This window comes from Thalassophryne amazonica, chromosome 5 (assembly GCF_902500255.1).
Source record: "Thalassophryne amazonica chromosome 5, fThaAma1.1, whole genome shotgun sequence".
Taxonomy (NCBI): Eukaryota; Metazoa; Chordata; class Actinopteri; order Batrachoidiformes; family Batrachoididae; genus Thalassophryne; species Thalassophryne amazonica.
Genome location: NC_047107.1, coordinates 99,841,765 through 99,860,143, shown reverse-complemented (window position 1 = coordinate 99,860,143; position 18,379 = coordinate 99,841,765). Strand labels below are relative to the sequence as shown.

The window sequence follows — 18,379 nt, the reverse complement described above, 5'->3', positions numbered from 1 at the left end:
CAACAGAATGAAAAATGCTGAATGGCAGTCCATGAACAGAACTTTTTCATAATGGTATAAACTTAATTAAAATGAGTGAATGAAATGCAATGGAAACACATCACCAAAACTTAAATGCCCCCAAATTTTAAATGCACTTAAAGGAACTGAGTTGTTATGACAACAATTCATTTTTGAGTTAGTTTAAATAATGGAGATGAGTGAGTATAACTTTTTCAAAGTTTGAGTTACATTAACTTAATTATTGTATTAAAATGGAGTGTTCGGTTTAACAGTGTACAAAACGTTCGCGGATACTGTTGGCCTAAACTAATCTCCGTGTGTAGAGGCCCTTAGTCTTGATCCAAGGCCACTGCAAACCCAAACAATCAGACCCTTCACTCATCTTCTCCAACACTGCAAATTGGGCATCCATTGATTCCAAACATATGAATCTACTGCATCGAAGCTCAAAATTTGATTTTGCTAAAAAAAAAAAGAAAAAAATTACAAATGACAAAACTTTACCCCACATTATCACATCGATGTTTGCTGAGTAACAGGTGGGTAGCACTAGCTTGGTCCAGACTGTCTGCAGCATATCTGCCATGATCAAGAGCTGCACAGAAATTCTGCGGATGAGAAAAGAACATTTTTGAGTTAATGTATCTGCTGTCATCATATTCATAAATGTATCCCGATATGTTTTGATGTTATAGCTACATGAAATCAAGGAGTGTCTTTGTGCTCACCATGTATTACATTATTTTAAAATGGCCTCTGTGCAACATAGATGGACACCTGATTATGAAAAGTGATATTTCATTTTCCCCACCACTTTACTTTGCTGTGGTTCACTATGTTATTGTATTAATATCTTCTCTCTGTGACCGGTTGTGCCGGACTGTTGTGTATCTTTAGAGGCTGTCTCAGTTTAATCTTTATAGCTTCTGACGAAAGCATCGTGAGTACAAAAAACAAAAATCCTCCAGTCAGTATCTTCCAGAAAAACATGCCCCTCTCCCATGGAGATCAATAACAAAAGGGAAGGCACAGAAATAATAAACTGCATCATTTAAACAGAATATAACATACCAGACGAAAGCAACGTGAATACAAAAAAAAAAATCTTCTGGTTAGGTTAGCGACTTCCATGAAAACATGGCACTACACAAATTGGTAAATGGACTGCATTTATATCGCTTCTCCATCTCAAAGCGCTTTACAATAATGCCTCACATTCACCCTGATGTCAGGGTGCTGCCATACAAGGCCATACACAAATTAAATGACAGACATACGTTTTAGTATATTGTAGGCACTTCATAACAAGTCTAAGCTAGCCAGCAAACTTAAAAATACAATACATTAGCAGAGGCTAAAACAGAAATTCCCGCCAAATGCAATAGCGCTTACCTCTACCACGGAGATCAAACAAATGAGAAGAGGTAAAGGTGTGAAAAATCTAGTGATAGAGGGCAGTGTCACACTATAACCTGAATGTAGGGGTATGGACTCAAATTAAGGTTCCACATACTGACTCGGAGGCCCAACCTGTCAGATATGAACTAAAATGAATAAAAATGAAATAATGTTGCTCTTATAGCAATAACTAATGTACATTTTATATACACACATTGCTGCTGTACAATTCACCCTGTTACATCACTGCTGGCTCACAACAGTGCTTTACATACTTTCATTGTCAGTGTCTTGCTGCAGTAAATTTCCTTTGATGTGATTTATCTTAAAAGCCCTGTTTGTCTGTCTCCTCATTCTTGCTGCTCCCATTTAACTCTGTCCTACTCTTCAACAATGTAGACATTTTTGCAAGAGAGCTGGATCCATAGTGTAGCACGAGTACAAAGAGTTTATTTATTTAATTTTTTTTATGTATTTCTATGTATTATTTTTATGTAGAAATCATCTGGTCAGTTACAAAGGAGGTTTTACTTTGCAACCTGTTATTCATGGACTGAGCCATCACAAGTGTATGTAGTGGGACTGCTGAAATTGTGAAGACATACCCAATCCTACCCACCTGGGCTATCCAACTTAGGTAGGGTTGTGGAAAGTAGCTGCTTCAGTGCCATTGTTTGCGAGGAAAGGTTTACTGAGTTTGATGTTGTGGACAATGCTGTAATTTATGTAAACTCAATGGATACCCTGATTGCAGCATTTGAGTCGCCGAGTAACAAATCTCATCAAAACTAAGATCCAGCCTGTCATTGACTGGATTCCTGGACTTAGCCATCAGACGTGTATCTGTATGCAGTGAAAGCAGTTAACTTGTAGAGATATTCACTTACCTCAGCAGTGACATTCATTCAGCGTGCACTGGGGTGGTTTGCAGCCGAGTGTGAAGCGTCCGGGATGAAAATCAGCACCTCCAAATCTGAGGCCATGGTTCTCGACCGGAAAAAAGGTGCTTTGCCCTCTTCAGGTCGGTGGAGTGTTGTTGCCTCAAGTGGAGGAGTTTAAGTATCTCGGGGTCTTGTTCACGAGTGAGGGACGGATGGAGCGTGAGATCGATAGACGGATCGGTGCAGCATCTGCAGTGATGCGGTCGCTGTATCGGACCGTCGTGGTGAAGAGAGAGCTGAGTAGGGGGGCAAAGCTCTCGATTTACCGATCAATCTACGTTCCAATCCTCACCTATGGTCATGAGATTCAGCTCATGACCAAAAGAACGAGATCGCGAGTACAAGCGGCCAAGATGAGTTTCCTCTGCAGGGTGGCTGGGCGCTCCCTTAGAGATAGGGTGAGGAGCTCGGTCACTCTGGAGGAGCTCGGAGTCGAGCCGCTGCTCCTCCATGTCGAAAGGAGTCAGTTGAGGTGGCTCAGGCATCTTTTCCGGATGCCCCCTGGACGCCTCGCTGGAGAGGTGTTCCGGGCACATCCCATCGGGAGGAGACCCTGGGGAAGACCCAGGACATGCTGGAGGGACTACATCTCTCGGCTGGCTTGGGAACGCCTTGGGGTTCCCCCGGAGGAGCTGGGGGAGGTGTGTGTGGATCGGGAGGTCTGGGGGGCTTTGCTTGAGCTGCTGCCCCCGCGACCCGACTCCGGATAAAGCGGAAGAAAATGGATGGATGGATGGATGGATGGATGGATGGATGGATGGATGGATGGATGGATGGATGGATGGATGGATGGTCCTCTGCCTTTAAGATTGAGAGATGCCTGGAAAATTCTTATGGAGTTGAGAAGATGTTGGACAGAGGTGTTTGGCAATGCTAATGCCTTTACAGGAAAATGAAGATCCACGTCCTGGTGTGTTCTGTCTTAATATATGGTTGGGAGATTTGGATGTTTGACCACATTTTGGCATCTCTTCACTGTCTTCCTGTCTCTGTGAGATCAGATTTTAAGGTTCTGTTATTAACTTATAAAATTGTTCACGGACTGGCACCTCCTTACTTAGCAGAGTTAATTAAACCCTATGTACTGGCCAGGGTTCTGTGAAATGATCTCCCTGCATCAATAAAACAGTCACATTCTCTAAAGACTTTCAAGTCCAGACTTAAGACGTGCTTATTTTCCCTTTTGTATGGCTAGCATACTGGCATAGTATGGTACTATGCTTTCTACCCTTTGAAATTCATTTATTTTTAAACAGAGCAGGTTGTGGCCTCAGCTTTATCAAAAGTCTGGGTCTTTTAGTGAAGTTTAGGGCTAGTGGCCGGCGATCACCTTAGTGTTTCTTCAGTTTTTCTTGTTGCTTAATTCTGACAAATTATACTGTATTTGTTGTCTTTTTGCCATGTGATTCTGTTTGTTCTCTATGTCGAAGGTGTGGCTCCATCCAAAAGTGGGGAGTGGGTGTCTTCATCTGCAATGGTCATGAAATAGAGGGGATCTGTGGAACCCCCCCCCCTCCAAGCCAGCCTTCCGTCCTGGACACCAGCATGGACTCCCAAAATTTCCTGCATATTTGTATTGTCAAGTGTGTCGGTCTGCTTGAGATTTCTTCCTCAGTATCGTCAGAGGGAGTTTTTCCTTACCACAGTCACCTGTGTGCTTACTGTAGGGGTTGGTAAGGTTATACCTTACTTGTGTGAAGCGCCTTGAGGCAGCTTTGTTGTGATTTGGTGCTATATAAATGAAATGAATTGAACTGAAATGGAATTAAATTGATTGTGAATTAGTGACCTAAAGCAATGATTAGAGTTCAAAGGTGAAAGTTCAAAAGAAGACACATTAATACTGAATAGTGCAATGTCAATATTATGATGCATCAGTGCTGATGCTACACTACCCAAATACTAAGTAGTGATCTGAGGTCATGTGGAGATGTCTCTTGTACTTGATCTCTTTGGAAGATCTTTGGGTACGACTAGAATTACCTTGTTTCAAACAAACAGTTTGCTTGTTTTGTTGGACCTCAGTGCTGCTTTTGATACTGTTGACCATAAAATTTTATTACAGAGATTAGAGCATGTCATAGGTATTAAAGGCACTGCGCTGCGGTGGTTTGAATCATATTTGTCTAATAGATTACAGTTTGTTCATGTAAATGGGGAATCTTCTTCACAGACTAAAGTTAATTATGGAGTTCCACAAGGTTCTGTGCTAGGACCAATTTTATTCACTTTATACATGCTTCCCTTAGGCAGTATTATTAGACGGTATTGCTTAAATTTTCATTGTTACGCAGATGATACCCAGCTTTATCTATCCATGAAGCCAGAGGATACACACCAATTAGCTAAACTGCAGGATTGTCTTACAGACATAAAGACATGGATGACCTCTAATTTCCTGCTTTTAAACTCAGATAAAACTGAAGTTATTGTACTTGGCCCCACAAATCTTAGAAGCATGGTGTCTAACCAGATCGTTACTCTGGATGGCATTTCCCTGATCTCTAGTAATACTGTGAGAAATCTTGGAGTCATTTTTGATCAGGATATGTCATTCAAAGCGCATATTAAACAAATATGTAGGACTGCCTTTTTGCATTTACGCAATATCTCTAAAATCAGAAAGGTCTTGTCTCAGAGTGATGCTGAAAAATTAATTCATGCATTTATTTCCTCTAGGCTGGACTATTGTAATTCATTATTATCAGGTTGTCCTAAAAGTTCCCTAAAAAGCCTTCAGTTGGTTCAGAATGCTGCAGCTAGAGTACTGACGGGGACTAGCAGGAGAGAGCATATCTCACCCGTGTTGGCCTCTCTTCATTGGCTTCCTGTTAATTCTAGAATAGAATTTAAAATTCTTCTTCTTACTTATAAGGTTTTGAATAATCAGGTCCCATCTTATCTTAGGGACCTCGTAGTACCATATTACCCCCATTAGAGCGCTTCGCTCTCAGACTGCAGGCTTACTTGTAGTTCCTAGGGTTTGTAAGAGTAGAATGGGAGGCAGAGCCTTCAGCTTTCAGGCTCCTCTCCTGTGGAACCAGCTCCCAATTCAGATCAGGGAGACAGATACCCTCTCTACTTTTAAGATTAGGCTTAAAACTTTCCTTTTCGCTAAAGCTTATAGTTAGGGCTGGATCAGGTGACCCTGGACCATCCCTTGGTTATGCTGCTTTAGACGTAGACTGTGGGGGGGTTCCCATGATGCACTGTTTCTTTCTCTTTTTGCTCCGTATGCATCACTCTGCATTTAATCATTAGTGATCGATCTCTGCCCCCCTTCACAGCATGTCTTTTTCCTGGTTCTTTCCCTCAGCCCCAACCAGTCTCAGCAGAAGACTGCCCCTCCCTGAGCCTGGTTCTGCTGGAGGTTTCTTCCTGTTAAAAGGGAGTTTTTCCTTCCCACTGTAGCCAAGTGCTTGCTCATAGGGGGTCGTTTTGACCGTTGGGGTTTTTCATAATTATTGTATGGCCTTGCCTTACAATATAGAGCGCCTTGGGGCAACTGTTTGTTGTGATTTGGCGCTATATAAGAAAAAAGTTGATTGATTGATTGATCAATGCACATTATTTGTTGCTGCAACAGATACACTGAAAAAAAGAGAATAGTTGAACCAACATAAATGAATTGCTTCATTTGGTAACTTCTAAATGAATTAAGTTGTTTGAACTTAAGTTTGTAAGTTAACTTGCAAACTTAAGTTCAAGCAACTTAATTAATTCAGGTGTTACCAATAGAACCAACTTTTTAAAGTTGGTTCTTTTTTCAGTGTAGATGGATATTTTTGAGAAGTAGGGATGGACAAGTTGTTTGTGTGGGTGGTTGTCATAAAGGAAACAAGCCTGTATGGTGAATATGGCCTCCACTTCTGACCAACTATTCATGCTCTCATATTGTACATACATATTGTGACATGTGCACCACACACACTATTGTAGTTGCAATAGCCTCTCTTTTATGCAACTGCATTTCACTTTTTGTGTATATTTTCTTTGTGATGGCACACAAACACGGAACACTTGTGAACTTGGGACAAGTTTTTTAAAACGTAAGCACAATATTTAGTTGCAAATGCAGATAAAAGTGTGTTTTTGAGGTTTTCAAAAGGGTAGGAGTCTCCTGCATCACCAAAGAGCTTTTTCATGAGATTGCATTAACGGGTTTAAAGAGTAATGCACCTACACACACACACACACACACACACACACACACACACACACACACACACACACACACACACACACACACACACACACACACACACACACACACACACACACACACACACACACACACACACACACAACGTGTTAAAAATGAAGAATGATGCATTTTGGGAAGTTTTTGGCAAGACATGAAGATGTAACAAACTGAATAAAGTAATAAATTGACTTTTTATTAGGTTTGTTAGAAGCTGAGTGCATGTTTAGTGTTTGTTGTGTAGCACAGATGTTTTGTGAAGCAGTAAACAAGCTTGTGTACACGTGTTTGTGTGCTGTTAAACCGTTAATAAACTGAGGGGGGACTTGTCAAGGTGATAAATAGAACAAAAGGAACGGATTAGAGAAAGCCTAAAAGAGAGAGAAGGGAAGAAAGAGAAAATAGAGATTAACAACAGAATACTTTGACATTGAAGGATGGAGGCCAGGGAGAGGGAGGGAGCGATACAGCAAGGCAAGGAAAGAAGGGAAGGAGGGATGACAGCTGGCCAGATAAAAGCCCCCCCCCCCCAAAAAAAAACAAAAAAACAAAAAACATTTGGACGAAGCAATGTCGAAGTCATGTACATAAGAAGGAAAGAGCATTGAAAAAATACAAAATGTCTTTGCCAAAGAGAAAGGACTTGTTCAAAAAGGCCTGATGTATGATTCCATCAATACTGATGGATTCAATTCAGTTAAAACATTATTGCTTCCTTAACATGCAGATTTTTATTAATAGTCTTTATTTAAAAGAAAGGAATAGTTAAAGATGATCAGATTTTTTTGTTTGTAAATCACAAATAAATGCATAGTCGTAATAGGAGTGTTTGGCCTGAGGTATAGTGTACGGTCACCAGCGCATAGCACAGATGCTGTTTGGGCATGTCCAACCACACTGTCATCAGTCGTCATGGTCAAGAGCTTGGATATGCTGCAGCACAGTGGATTAGTGATTAGCACTCAGCAAGAAGGGCTGGGGTTTGATTCCAACCATGCCCATTTCCTTTCTGTGTGGAGTCTGGATGTTCTCCCTGTGTCTGTGTGGGTCTCCTCTGGGCACTCCGGGTTCCTCCCACAATCACAAAAGTCACACATTAGGGTCTACTGCTTTCTCTGCCCCTGATCAAGGCATCGAAATCTGGCTTCCCACTGCTCCAAGTTGTTGGATTGTGTCTAAAAGTAATTATGATGGGTTAATGCAGAGGACAAATTTTGTATCTACAATGACAATAAGGACATTCTCCTTTATGACAAACGTTGTGTCCCAGTTCAGGATCTGAGTACTTCTAAAGCTACATTTGTTGGCCACATACATCATAGTGGTGCAACTAGGCTGTACCATTAACAAGGCTCCATGGAGTGTGACCAATGTAGGCAGCCTTCTTTCCCCAGAAAATAAAGGATACAAAACACATGCTTTGTATCCATTTTGTATCAGTTGTGGCTCAAACAATCTCCCAAGTTACCATGATTTTTTTAATTTTCTCAATACAAAACAGTTGGTAAATTTAAAGGGGAAAAAACATAAAAAAAAACTAGAAGCACTCAGAGAGTGTAAACTTCTGCTAAGGCCATGGGGGTCACTGACGCCATAACATCTACACGCCGTGGAATCACTGAACCTAAAAAAGTCTAACAATGATGATTGCTAGTAAAAAAAAGTTTAATCTGCTGTGACTGGATAGCATGTATCCTTAGTGCTTGGCATCACAGTTTATTGCAACTTGCACCTTTCAAAGAAGCTACTGTCATCTGAGCACTGATATTGATATTGCATGTGCTTATAGACAAAAACAAATAAGAGACAAAATTCAATTTATTATTCAACTAAACTGCAAATATATGAATTTTTTAACATTTATGAAACACTTCTCTAAATAAATAACAGTAAATTCTGAAATAGAACTAATTTTTAAGTGTTGCATGTGCTACACAAGGCCATAGGGTCACTGACCCTAAAGAGATTCCCTCCTTGGAACAATTCAACAATTCAGTGTTACAACCAAAACTATGATACATACACTTTTCTTTCCTTTATATTTGACATCCTTGACCATGAAAACATACCACTAGAACTTGGAATCACTTTTATGGCTTTATTAGTTCAAAAGTTATTGTATAAAAATTTTTCGGTAATGGCGGTTTTCTTCTGGATCTAGCTCCATAACATTTGAAGCTACATCAAATCTTATGACACCTTACTGAATCAGTACAGATTCAGCTACAATTTGGTGTTAGTTGTGCATCTCTAGCTTCATTTGTCACCTCACACTGACACATTTTCTATTTTCCCTATATTTTTGCATATTCTGGATCACCAGATCTGGAATCCAGATCCGATCATCACCAAACATTGTTGTTTGATAGAGTATTTGACTATGTTACACCCTAATTTTTTTCAAGCCTTTCTGCGTTGTTTTTTTGTGGAGTTAGAAACTAGAATGTCAAAATTCCCCCTATCCTGCAATGGTGAAGAATCCTTTAAAAAATTCCTGGATCCGGATCGTGATCCGGATCACCACTAAAATTTAATCACTTGTTCCTCTTGTCATTTCCAACCACTCCACAGAATTTCATCAAAATCCGTTCAAAACCTTTTGAGTTATCCTGCTGACAAACAGACAGACAGACAGACAAATAAATAAAATAAAGGACACTTTTGGTTTTCATATTTACAATAGTAATTAAGCATCATTTATGAATATTTTTGGGAGGTGCACATCATTCCCAATAAATACTTCCTGAAAAAAAATGATTGCTAAAAGGGATTACATCCACTAAGCTCGCTTGTCACGTGCAGCTGTCAAGGTTGGTAGGCAACAGGTGGTAGGTACAGAAAAAGTTAATGACACAATAAGAAAATGCTCTGAAGCCTGAAGTGCTTCACTGGACACAGCAATGGGACACAGATAAAGTAGACTCCTGTGGTAGGTTTTTAATTTATTCATTCATTCATTCATACATTTATTCATTTATTCATTCATTCATTATTATTATTATTATTATTATTATTATTATTATTATTATTATTATTATTATTATTATTATTATCGTGATTATTATTATTTTAGTAGTAGTAGTAGTAGTAGTAAGTTAGCAGGTCTGTGTGCAGTGTCAAAATGGAAAGCAGCCACCAGAGCTATTTAGATAAATGGTTGTTTTTAAATTGTTTTCCTTGTGTGTACATGCAGAGTGTGCACACATTGTGAATTTTGTAAAGTGTGCAGGCATTTACAGGCATTTTACAGGCAAAAATATTGAAAACAATGTGTTTAAAAAAATGTATTTACCAAGAGAAAAAGTGGTAACTCATTTATATCCCTTTATAAATAATAGAATTTTTGCATGCTTTTCAAATTTTAGGCAGATGATGAGTGTAAATCTCACACTCCAACCTTATAACAGACAAAGAACATCCCTCCTACACACAGTGCACAGATAGATTGTACAACAGTTAAAGACTGATGAGCAGCTCACCAGATCAGTGTCTGACTCTGGACAATGCCAGGGACATGTGTTTGTCACAGGCCAGATAGAGGTCCTGTGCAGTTGAGAGAGCTGATGCCAGCCACTTTTAAAGCTTCTACTTAGGCCTCACTCATAGCACACCATACATGCTGCTACAGGCAGGCTACATGAAGAAAAATGGCAAAACAGTGTGTGACACGTGCATGTGACTTGCTTCTGTGCAGCGCTGTAGAAGGTCGTTGATTCCCCATGGAGAGTTTTGGTCTGTGGGTCTAGTGAAAAATGACCCCCGTACGCCTATCATACACCTGAACTACGTCAGGAGCACAGCTAGTAGGGGCTTTGTGATGACAATAAGATGCACAGTCTCTACACAGGTGGTGTGCATCAGAAGTACTATAGAAGTACTCCACATCTGCTATTTGTGCAGCAAGCAAGCCAGAAGTACATCTCACTCTTCATCCCTATGTGTGGTGTCCACGCAACACATATGACCCACACGCCTCACAAGTTCCAAGACTAGGTATATATATTGAAGAATTTTTTGTAGCCTGTAACATTGTAGAAGGGATTTTATTCCATAATACACATCAGCCCCTCCCCCACCAACCCAACTCATATAGACAGCAGGACACACTTCACATCTTGGTGCAATAGGTTCACATACATGCACCACAGAACAAATAGAATTCATTGCAGCAATTTCAAACTGCAAAACATACAAAAAAGGACTTTGGGTCGAGAGGAAAATGCAATCAATTAAGCACAGCCAATAAATCTCTTTTTTTTTTTTAAAGAGAGGACATGTCATCAGTGACTGACCTCTGTGGTGATGAGGGCTGCACAATAATGTGGCACAGACCCACAGCGGGCATTTTTTCTCTTCTCTATCAGAAACTTGGACAGTGGCGCAGCCCGAGGCTTGTGTCAAAATAATGGTCACAATTCTGCATCCTAAAAACACTGCAGACTATGCTCATTTACACTGACAATGTACACAAATGGTAAAAGGACTGCATTTATATAGCGCTTTTCCACCTGCAGCAGACGCTTAAAGCGCTTTACACATCAGTGCCTCACATTCACCCCGATGTGAGGGTGCTGCCATAGAAGGTACTCACTACACACCAGGGACAATGAGGGGATTAAGGACCTTGCCCAAGGGCCCTTAGTGATTTTTCGGTCAGGCTGGGATTTGAACCGAGGATCCTCTGGTCTGAAACCCAATGCTTAACCACTAGACCATCACCTCCCCCAATTAAACAAGTAATTAAACAGCATTGACAATGTAAATGAACATAGTGGGCAGAATCCAACAAATCAGACAGTTAAGTACAAAGAAATGTCAGCATGGCACAGTGGTGTGAGTGTGTTTTGCTGTGTGCACTGATGTGGAATGATGGTCTGGATGATGGCAATGCATATGGCTGTGGTTTGATGTGATTCCCCCTCAATAATCTGACACACATTTTTTTTTTTTTTTTAAGAGAGGAGATGTGATCAGACGAGTGAGTTTGGTGTTGATGAGTGCTGGAGCACTGCACTCTGAGCTTTCACTACTGTCTGCTTTGCTGCTTACAGTGTGCATATTACCATTGCTAAATGCTGGAAAAAATATTTAGTTGGTGTTTTCTTTCATAACGACGTGATGGGGCAGTTCACTTGAATGTTTTCCATAAATGAATGGAAGGCTATGTTTTTAAGTGCCAGAATTATTTATTGTGATATCATAGCACTTTTGAATTTTTTGCTGCGAATGCTCCATGATGGAAACTGCCGCTCTTTTTCCAGCTTCTAAACCTTCCCCTGCTCCTAAAACATACCACTGTAATGATTGAGGGTGTTGGATCACTATAGAAGCTGAGGAGAGGCATGAAGTGATATTGGCTTTGCTGAAACACTACTCAGGAGTGATTGTCACGTGTTGATGACGTGCATCAGATGTACTCCTGGCTTATTACACTGGTTCACTGCAAGTCAGACACACTCCTCACTCACTGGACACACACGGATCAGGTCTGCCAGACATGCTTTATATGGGCTAATGACTCAAGTCAGGCATGCAGCCTGTACTTAACAAGTCCTGTGCCTGTACTATTTCTCAAATTTTCCCCGAGATTCCTACTGCATAGCTACGAGCTGCCAAACCCTGTGACCTGTGTGTGTCCAAATAACCTACGCAGAGTTGTGAGTGAGGTCTTAATGAGGTTTTCTCATCAACAGCCACACAGATTAGCCCATTCAAAAGAGACTACACTGGTCAGACCTCCCCCGGGTCATGGGGCATAATATATGAAAGGCCTGTCAGTTGACACATATCAGAATGTGATTGTGAAAGTGGTATCAAATTAGTAAGTTTCTGAGCTGTATCCATGACAACAGTATGTTCATGCTCATCTTAGAGCTGTGTGTTTGTTTAATTACTCCCTCTCCCTGAATATAAGTGACACTTTTTTTATTAGCTACTCATTGGTAAGAACATAAATAGATGGCTCAATAATTATTAATAACAAAATGTCATGTCTTTATAAAACATTTATAAATTATTTTTAATTCTCTATAAACCATTTGAGAAAAGTTGATCATTAATAGTTAATCATTTACAAACAAAAAAAAATCAGACACTATTCATTAGTAATAAAAATACTTTGCAAATCATATTTTTATTGTCTTTACATTTTGTCCCTCACAAATTCCTAAGACTTTACTAAGCATTAATAAACCATTAGTTGATGCTCAATGTATCAGTAATTGCACCACCATTAGTTGCTAACCGATAGCTAAACATGGGTTCAAAATGGGTCACCATTAGCCGCTAAGCGATAGCGGCTAATTGGCTAACGGGTCTTAAAAAACTAACGAGGTTTTATATCCGACAATATAAATTCACATCGATCAAACGGATTGCCTCTCAGATGGAAACAAAGTGTCCGCTTGATGATTTTCAGCCTTAAGTTTCGTTCACACCGGGCGCGACCATACACCACAAATTCGCGTTGGTCGCGTGCCAATGGACCCACCGCCATCGCCTGGTGTGTTGCTCTGCTTTCGCTGCGAAAATTTGCCCCAGTGCGTCATCAAATAGGAGGACCTTCCATTCCACTCGCCGGCCCCGGTTGTCAGTCAAGTTAACATGATGGACCTTGATCACACAGAGCGAGTTGTTGTGGAAAGCTGACAAACGTCATGAGACATTCCAAATTTGGGGAGTATCATTATTTGCTGCAGGAGCTGAGTCTGGGTGACGGCCGCTTTCAGCGTTCCTTCCGCCTCTGCAGAACCCAGTTTGAGGACCTCCTGTCCCGTTCACGTGTGCACAAGTAAACAGTAAAAAAAAACCTCTGCTCCCCCTGCTGTGGGGCTGCTCCTTGCTCTTTCCCCAAAAAACTCTGACATAACTGTGTCTAGAAACCAGTCACCATTTGCTTTATTATACATCTGTTTAGTTAATTAATAAAATAATCTTCAGGGACGATTCCCTCGCACGTGCACGTAATAATAATTAAAAAAAAAACCTCCGCTGCTTACTGTGGGGCTGCTGCTCGCTCTTCCCCAAAAAACTCTGTCATACTTGTGTTTAGAAGCCAGTCACCATTTGCTTTATTATACATCTGTGTAGTTAATTAATAAAATAATCTTCAGGGACGATTTGCTCATGCGCACACGTGAGAAAAAAAAAAAATTCTGCTGCATGCTGTGGGGCTGCTGCTTGCTCTTCCCCCCAAAAAAACTGTCATAATTGTGTTTAGAAATCACTCACCATTTGTTTTATGATACATCTGTGTAGGTAATTAATAAAATAATCTCCAGGGATGATTCGCTCGCATGTGCCCTTAAAAAAAAACCTCCGCTGCTTGCTCTGGGGTTGCTCCTCGCTCTTCCCCAAATAGCTCTGTCATAATTGTGTTTAGAAACCAGTCACCATTTGCTTTATTATACATCTGTGTAGTTAATTAATAAAATAATCTTCACGGACGATTCACTCGTGCACTCACGCTCCCCCTGCTGGTGGGGTGCTGCTCGATCCAAAAACTCTGTCATAATTGTGAAATAAAGGACAAAAGGGACATAGGTCCTGCTCACAGGCTGGCTACCTGAGACAGGACATGTTCACATCCAACTCAGTCAAACTCCAGACATCTCCATGTCACTACATATTCAGTCCCTGATTGGTCAACACGGCGCGACAAGACAAAAAAGTTCAGATTTTTCAACTTGGGGAGGAGGGCAACTCGATGTGACCCGACGCAATATCGTGCCACAAACGCGCCAATCACTCAAAATCGCTTCATTCATGTTGCTTCATTCATGTCCATCGCGTCGCGCAGGTTGGTACCAAAACGCATCCTTCCATAGGGATTACAGGGTGTGAACACAGCATTAGAATACTTTTAGCAGTTAGATTTGGTATGACAATGGTTAGCCAATGCAGCTTTAGCCTGGCTTTCACTAACACTTACGCGCATAGCCGATTAACCATCATTTTTGGTGAGGTATCCACTGGAAGTGTGTGTGAGAACGCCAGGGATTAAGCAACATTAGTCCATATGGTCTGAAAAACGGTTAAAACCAGTTTTGCATTTTAATCTTTCTCCTCGGCCATTTGTCGTCAATGAGATCAAAAACAGGTAGTGTCGTAGGACATCTTCCTCATCATTTTAATTGGTTGAACAATTGTGTGAGTTGCTGCCATCTCTTGGCGATATAGTATCATTTGCACTTGGAGTTGCGGCCATTTGTCACAGAGGTAAGTAAAATCACATCTAATTTGGTTTGAAAAAACAATAGGTTTATATTCCTAAAAAACGATTGGGTGCTTAAAATTAAGAAACTTAATAAAACATAAAATAAATAAATGATTGGGTGCTAAAAATTAAAATTAAGAAATTGAATTAAATAAAAATAAAATAATAATATTAATAATAAAAATTAAAAAGATGGTACTGGGAAAAATGCTCAATATGAGGACCTCCTTAACTGGAGGTACATTATTTGAGAGAGGTAAAAATGAAAAGAGGAAAGAATTAGAGAGCAGAGAGCAGGTAGCAGCTAATAGAACAGAAGAGGAATGTGATGAATAAATAATAGGTGCAGAGAGAAGTCGTTATTGTGGGATTCTTAAATGGTTTATAGAGAAATAAAAAGTCATCTATAAATGTTTTATAAAGACATTACATATTTTGTTATTAATAATTATTAAGCTATCTATTTATGTTCTCACCAATGAGTAGCTAATAAAAAGAATGCTTAATTTGTGACAATAAAAATATGATTTGTAAAGTATTTTTATCACTAATGAATAGTCTCTCATTTTATGTTTGTAAATGATGAACTATTAATGATCAGCTTTTCTCAAATGATTTATAGAGAATTATAAATCATTTATAAATGTTTTACAAAGACATTACATATTTTGTTATTAATAATTATTAAGCTATCTATGTTCTTACCAATGAGTAGCTAATAAAAAAGCTTTGTAAATGTTTTATAAGTAGTTATTTAAGCATTTACTTACACTTTATAAATGTTTTACTAATGCTTTACAGCATGCAGTTAATATAAAGTCTTACCCACTTTATACTGTGGAGTGTGAGTACATACAGGTTTTGGAAACAACAACAAAAGAAGAGAGGCTTCTTATTTAAACAAAACAATACCTTTAAATTACATCAGTCTCCCTCCTTCATGGAAGAAATAGTGAAATTGTATCTGAAATTCAGCTGCTGGCAGTGTTGTCTTGCGACTGTGGCAAAAACAGATTTTGCATATTTACGAGGTCTGTTAGAAAAGTATCCGACCTTATTATTTAAAAAAAAAAAACATATGTATTTGAATCACTTATGATTACATCAGCCAAGCTTGAACCCTCGTGGGCATGTGAGAGTTTTTTCACGCCTGTCGGTGACGTCATTCGCCACAGGAAAAACACCTCCGTGTTGATAACCATTTGTAAAATCCAGGCGGCTTTTGGTGGCTTTCAGTTGAGTGAGTATCTGATAAATTGTTTAACAGCAGGGCATGTTCCAACTTGTCTTTAAGGCTTCCAATGGAGGTGTTTCTCCTGTGGTGGGCGCGCTGCGCCGGCTGTGAGCCGACGGGCCAATCCGTCCGCATGTCTTTCATTAAAAAAATCTCCTTTAACAGTGGAATGTCCGGATAAACTGCTGATTCCAACCTCTTCTGAAAGTTCTCTGTTCTCTCACGATGTCCTGGGTCAACAGAGGCTTAAATTTGGAGGTTTTCAGCTTGAAACAGGATGACAACGTCGCCTCGGAGCACTGTGCGACGTCCTGCTCCGTGCGAAGTCCTTACAGCGATAGAAACAATCCAAAATCTCTCATCAGCCGTTAAAATTTTCACAGAAAACCAGCTGAATTTCTCGAATGGTGTGCACTCGGATGTGCCTCACAGTTTCTTAAAAAATTTTGATCAAGCATAGCGCCAGTCTCTCAGCAACTTCTCAGACAATGAAAATCCAATGAGGGGGCTGGACCACTCCTTCCACAAGGCGTGCTCACAGGTGAATGACGTCACCGACAGGTGTGAAAAAACTCACGCATGCGCACGAGGGTTCAAGCTTGGCTGATGTAATCACACGTGATTCAAATCCATATAGTTTTTTTTTTAAATAAAACTGTCGGTTTCTTTTCTAATAGACCTCGTATACCCCCGTCACACATAGCCAGAATCACGCAGAGTGGCGTCAGACTTATGAATTGGCACACATCCGAAAGGTGTAGGATTTCAGTTCCAAAACATTCTGAGAGCCATCTGCGGAAGTCGACACACTTGGCCAAAATCTGCTCCGAGTGTGCAGCACATGTTCATAATTCTCCGGGTGCGGTCGAGATGGGACACCTATGTGACCCTGGTCCATGAGTAGTCTGAGGAACATCTAACCACAATTTACATATCCTGATGGCGGCAAAGCGTGGTCCGAAATGATTTGAGCACATATGAGTGTCCTTTATTATGGAGTGCAAAGGAACTGTTGAAATGTATGTGACACGCTTCATCTTATCATGTCAACAGCGGCTAAACCGAAAGCTGCATGTGCTGCTGTGTGTCCATTCCTTCCCATGGGCGATGTAAATAATGTGAACTATTGTCTTCATCATAACATGGGCAGCTGCACCTCTCCATGCTGTGCAGTTACGCATCATTGTGTCAGGCTCAGTCAGACGGAACTCATGCGTTGTAATAAATGTCCACCTTCTGACTCTGGAGGAGATATCACATGGAGCTTGTGGCAGGCTGTTACACCATTAATAAACACGCATCTTACCTCCAACAGCGGTCCAGGGGTGTTTCACAGATGAGGACATGAGGCCTGGACAGCAGCCTGCGGTTAGAATCCTCTCACCCAAAAGAAAAAAAAAAATTCCATGTGATAATCCAACCATTGCGGTGTCCAGAGCTGCGTTTTGCTGCTCAAGTGTGCAAACAAGAAAAAATAAAGTTCCCTGGAAAGGCTCCATCTGAGGGACTGTATGGCCCAACTGCCAGAAAACTTTGGAGCAAAGCTGTCCACGTGTGCCCCACGCGTGTGCTTAGTGGCCCAGGCAGTGTTATGCGCACACACACACACACACACACACAGCTGAGTGATAATTACAGCCCCACGTTTGTGCCACGCACTCGGGTGCGCGTGAGGACAACAGCGCTCAGGTCTGCCCTGCAGACTGCTGCAGATCGGGCTGTTGGCCATCTGACTGCAGTGTGTGTCATCCACCTGCTGTCTAAACATGCTTTGGATACCATCGTGCAGGTGTGGATGAGGCAGTCCGGATCCCTTTGGGCCACGGCCCTTTTCCTCCCGACTGCGTCGGATAATGGCAATATTTTCCGTGTGACGGGGCCTTTAGTTTAATCCTGGTCTCATCATGTATACAGTGTATTCTCCAAGCAGCACTTTTTCCAATGGAAAAGGTGTGACTTTTGTGCGCTTTCTGCTGTCATGCCTTTGTCTTTTCCAACCAAAAAAATACGCAGTGGGAGGCAGCGCCATACTGTGTGAATCAATTTCAAAAGACATTTTCTGCAAAGACCGTACATCTCCTACCAGGGATTAAAGAAAATCAGGGCAGGGAAATTCCAAGCAAAGCAAATTCAATTTTAAGCAAATCCCCCCAATCTGTCAATGTGACACCCCCCCCCCCCCCCCGTTGTTTATGATGTGCTTGTTGACTGTTTTTAACCACCTTCTCTTTTCCTTGTCACCCTGTTCCTCTTTCCCCCCCTCACCTGCTGTTTCTGTTTCTTCAATTCCATCTCACTATCCTCTGCAGGGTGTGGTTCCAGTCAGGCATCAACTTCCTTGCTGTGAAACCCAGCAACTTGGTTGAGTGGGAGATCAAACAGGAAAT

General features: G+C 40.8%; 1 protein-coding gene across 1 annotated transcript in view; it reads left to right on the top strand.

Annotated features, from left to right (window-relative positions):
* si:dkey-215k6.1 (transmembrane protein 132D) overlaps nucleotides 1–18,379 on the top strand; it is a 685,562-nt gene that overhangs the window by 167,922 nt on the left and 499,261 nt on the right. Inside the window, 1 exon segment of the mRNA XM_034170963.1 lies at nucleotides 18,302–18,379. This exon segment is cut by the window's right edge and continues 63 nt beyond it. Coding sequence (XP_034026854.1) covers nucleotides 18,302–18,379 — 78 coding nt within the window.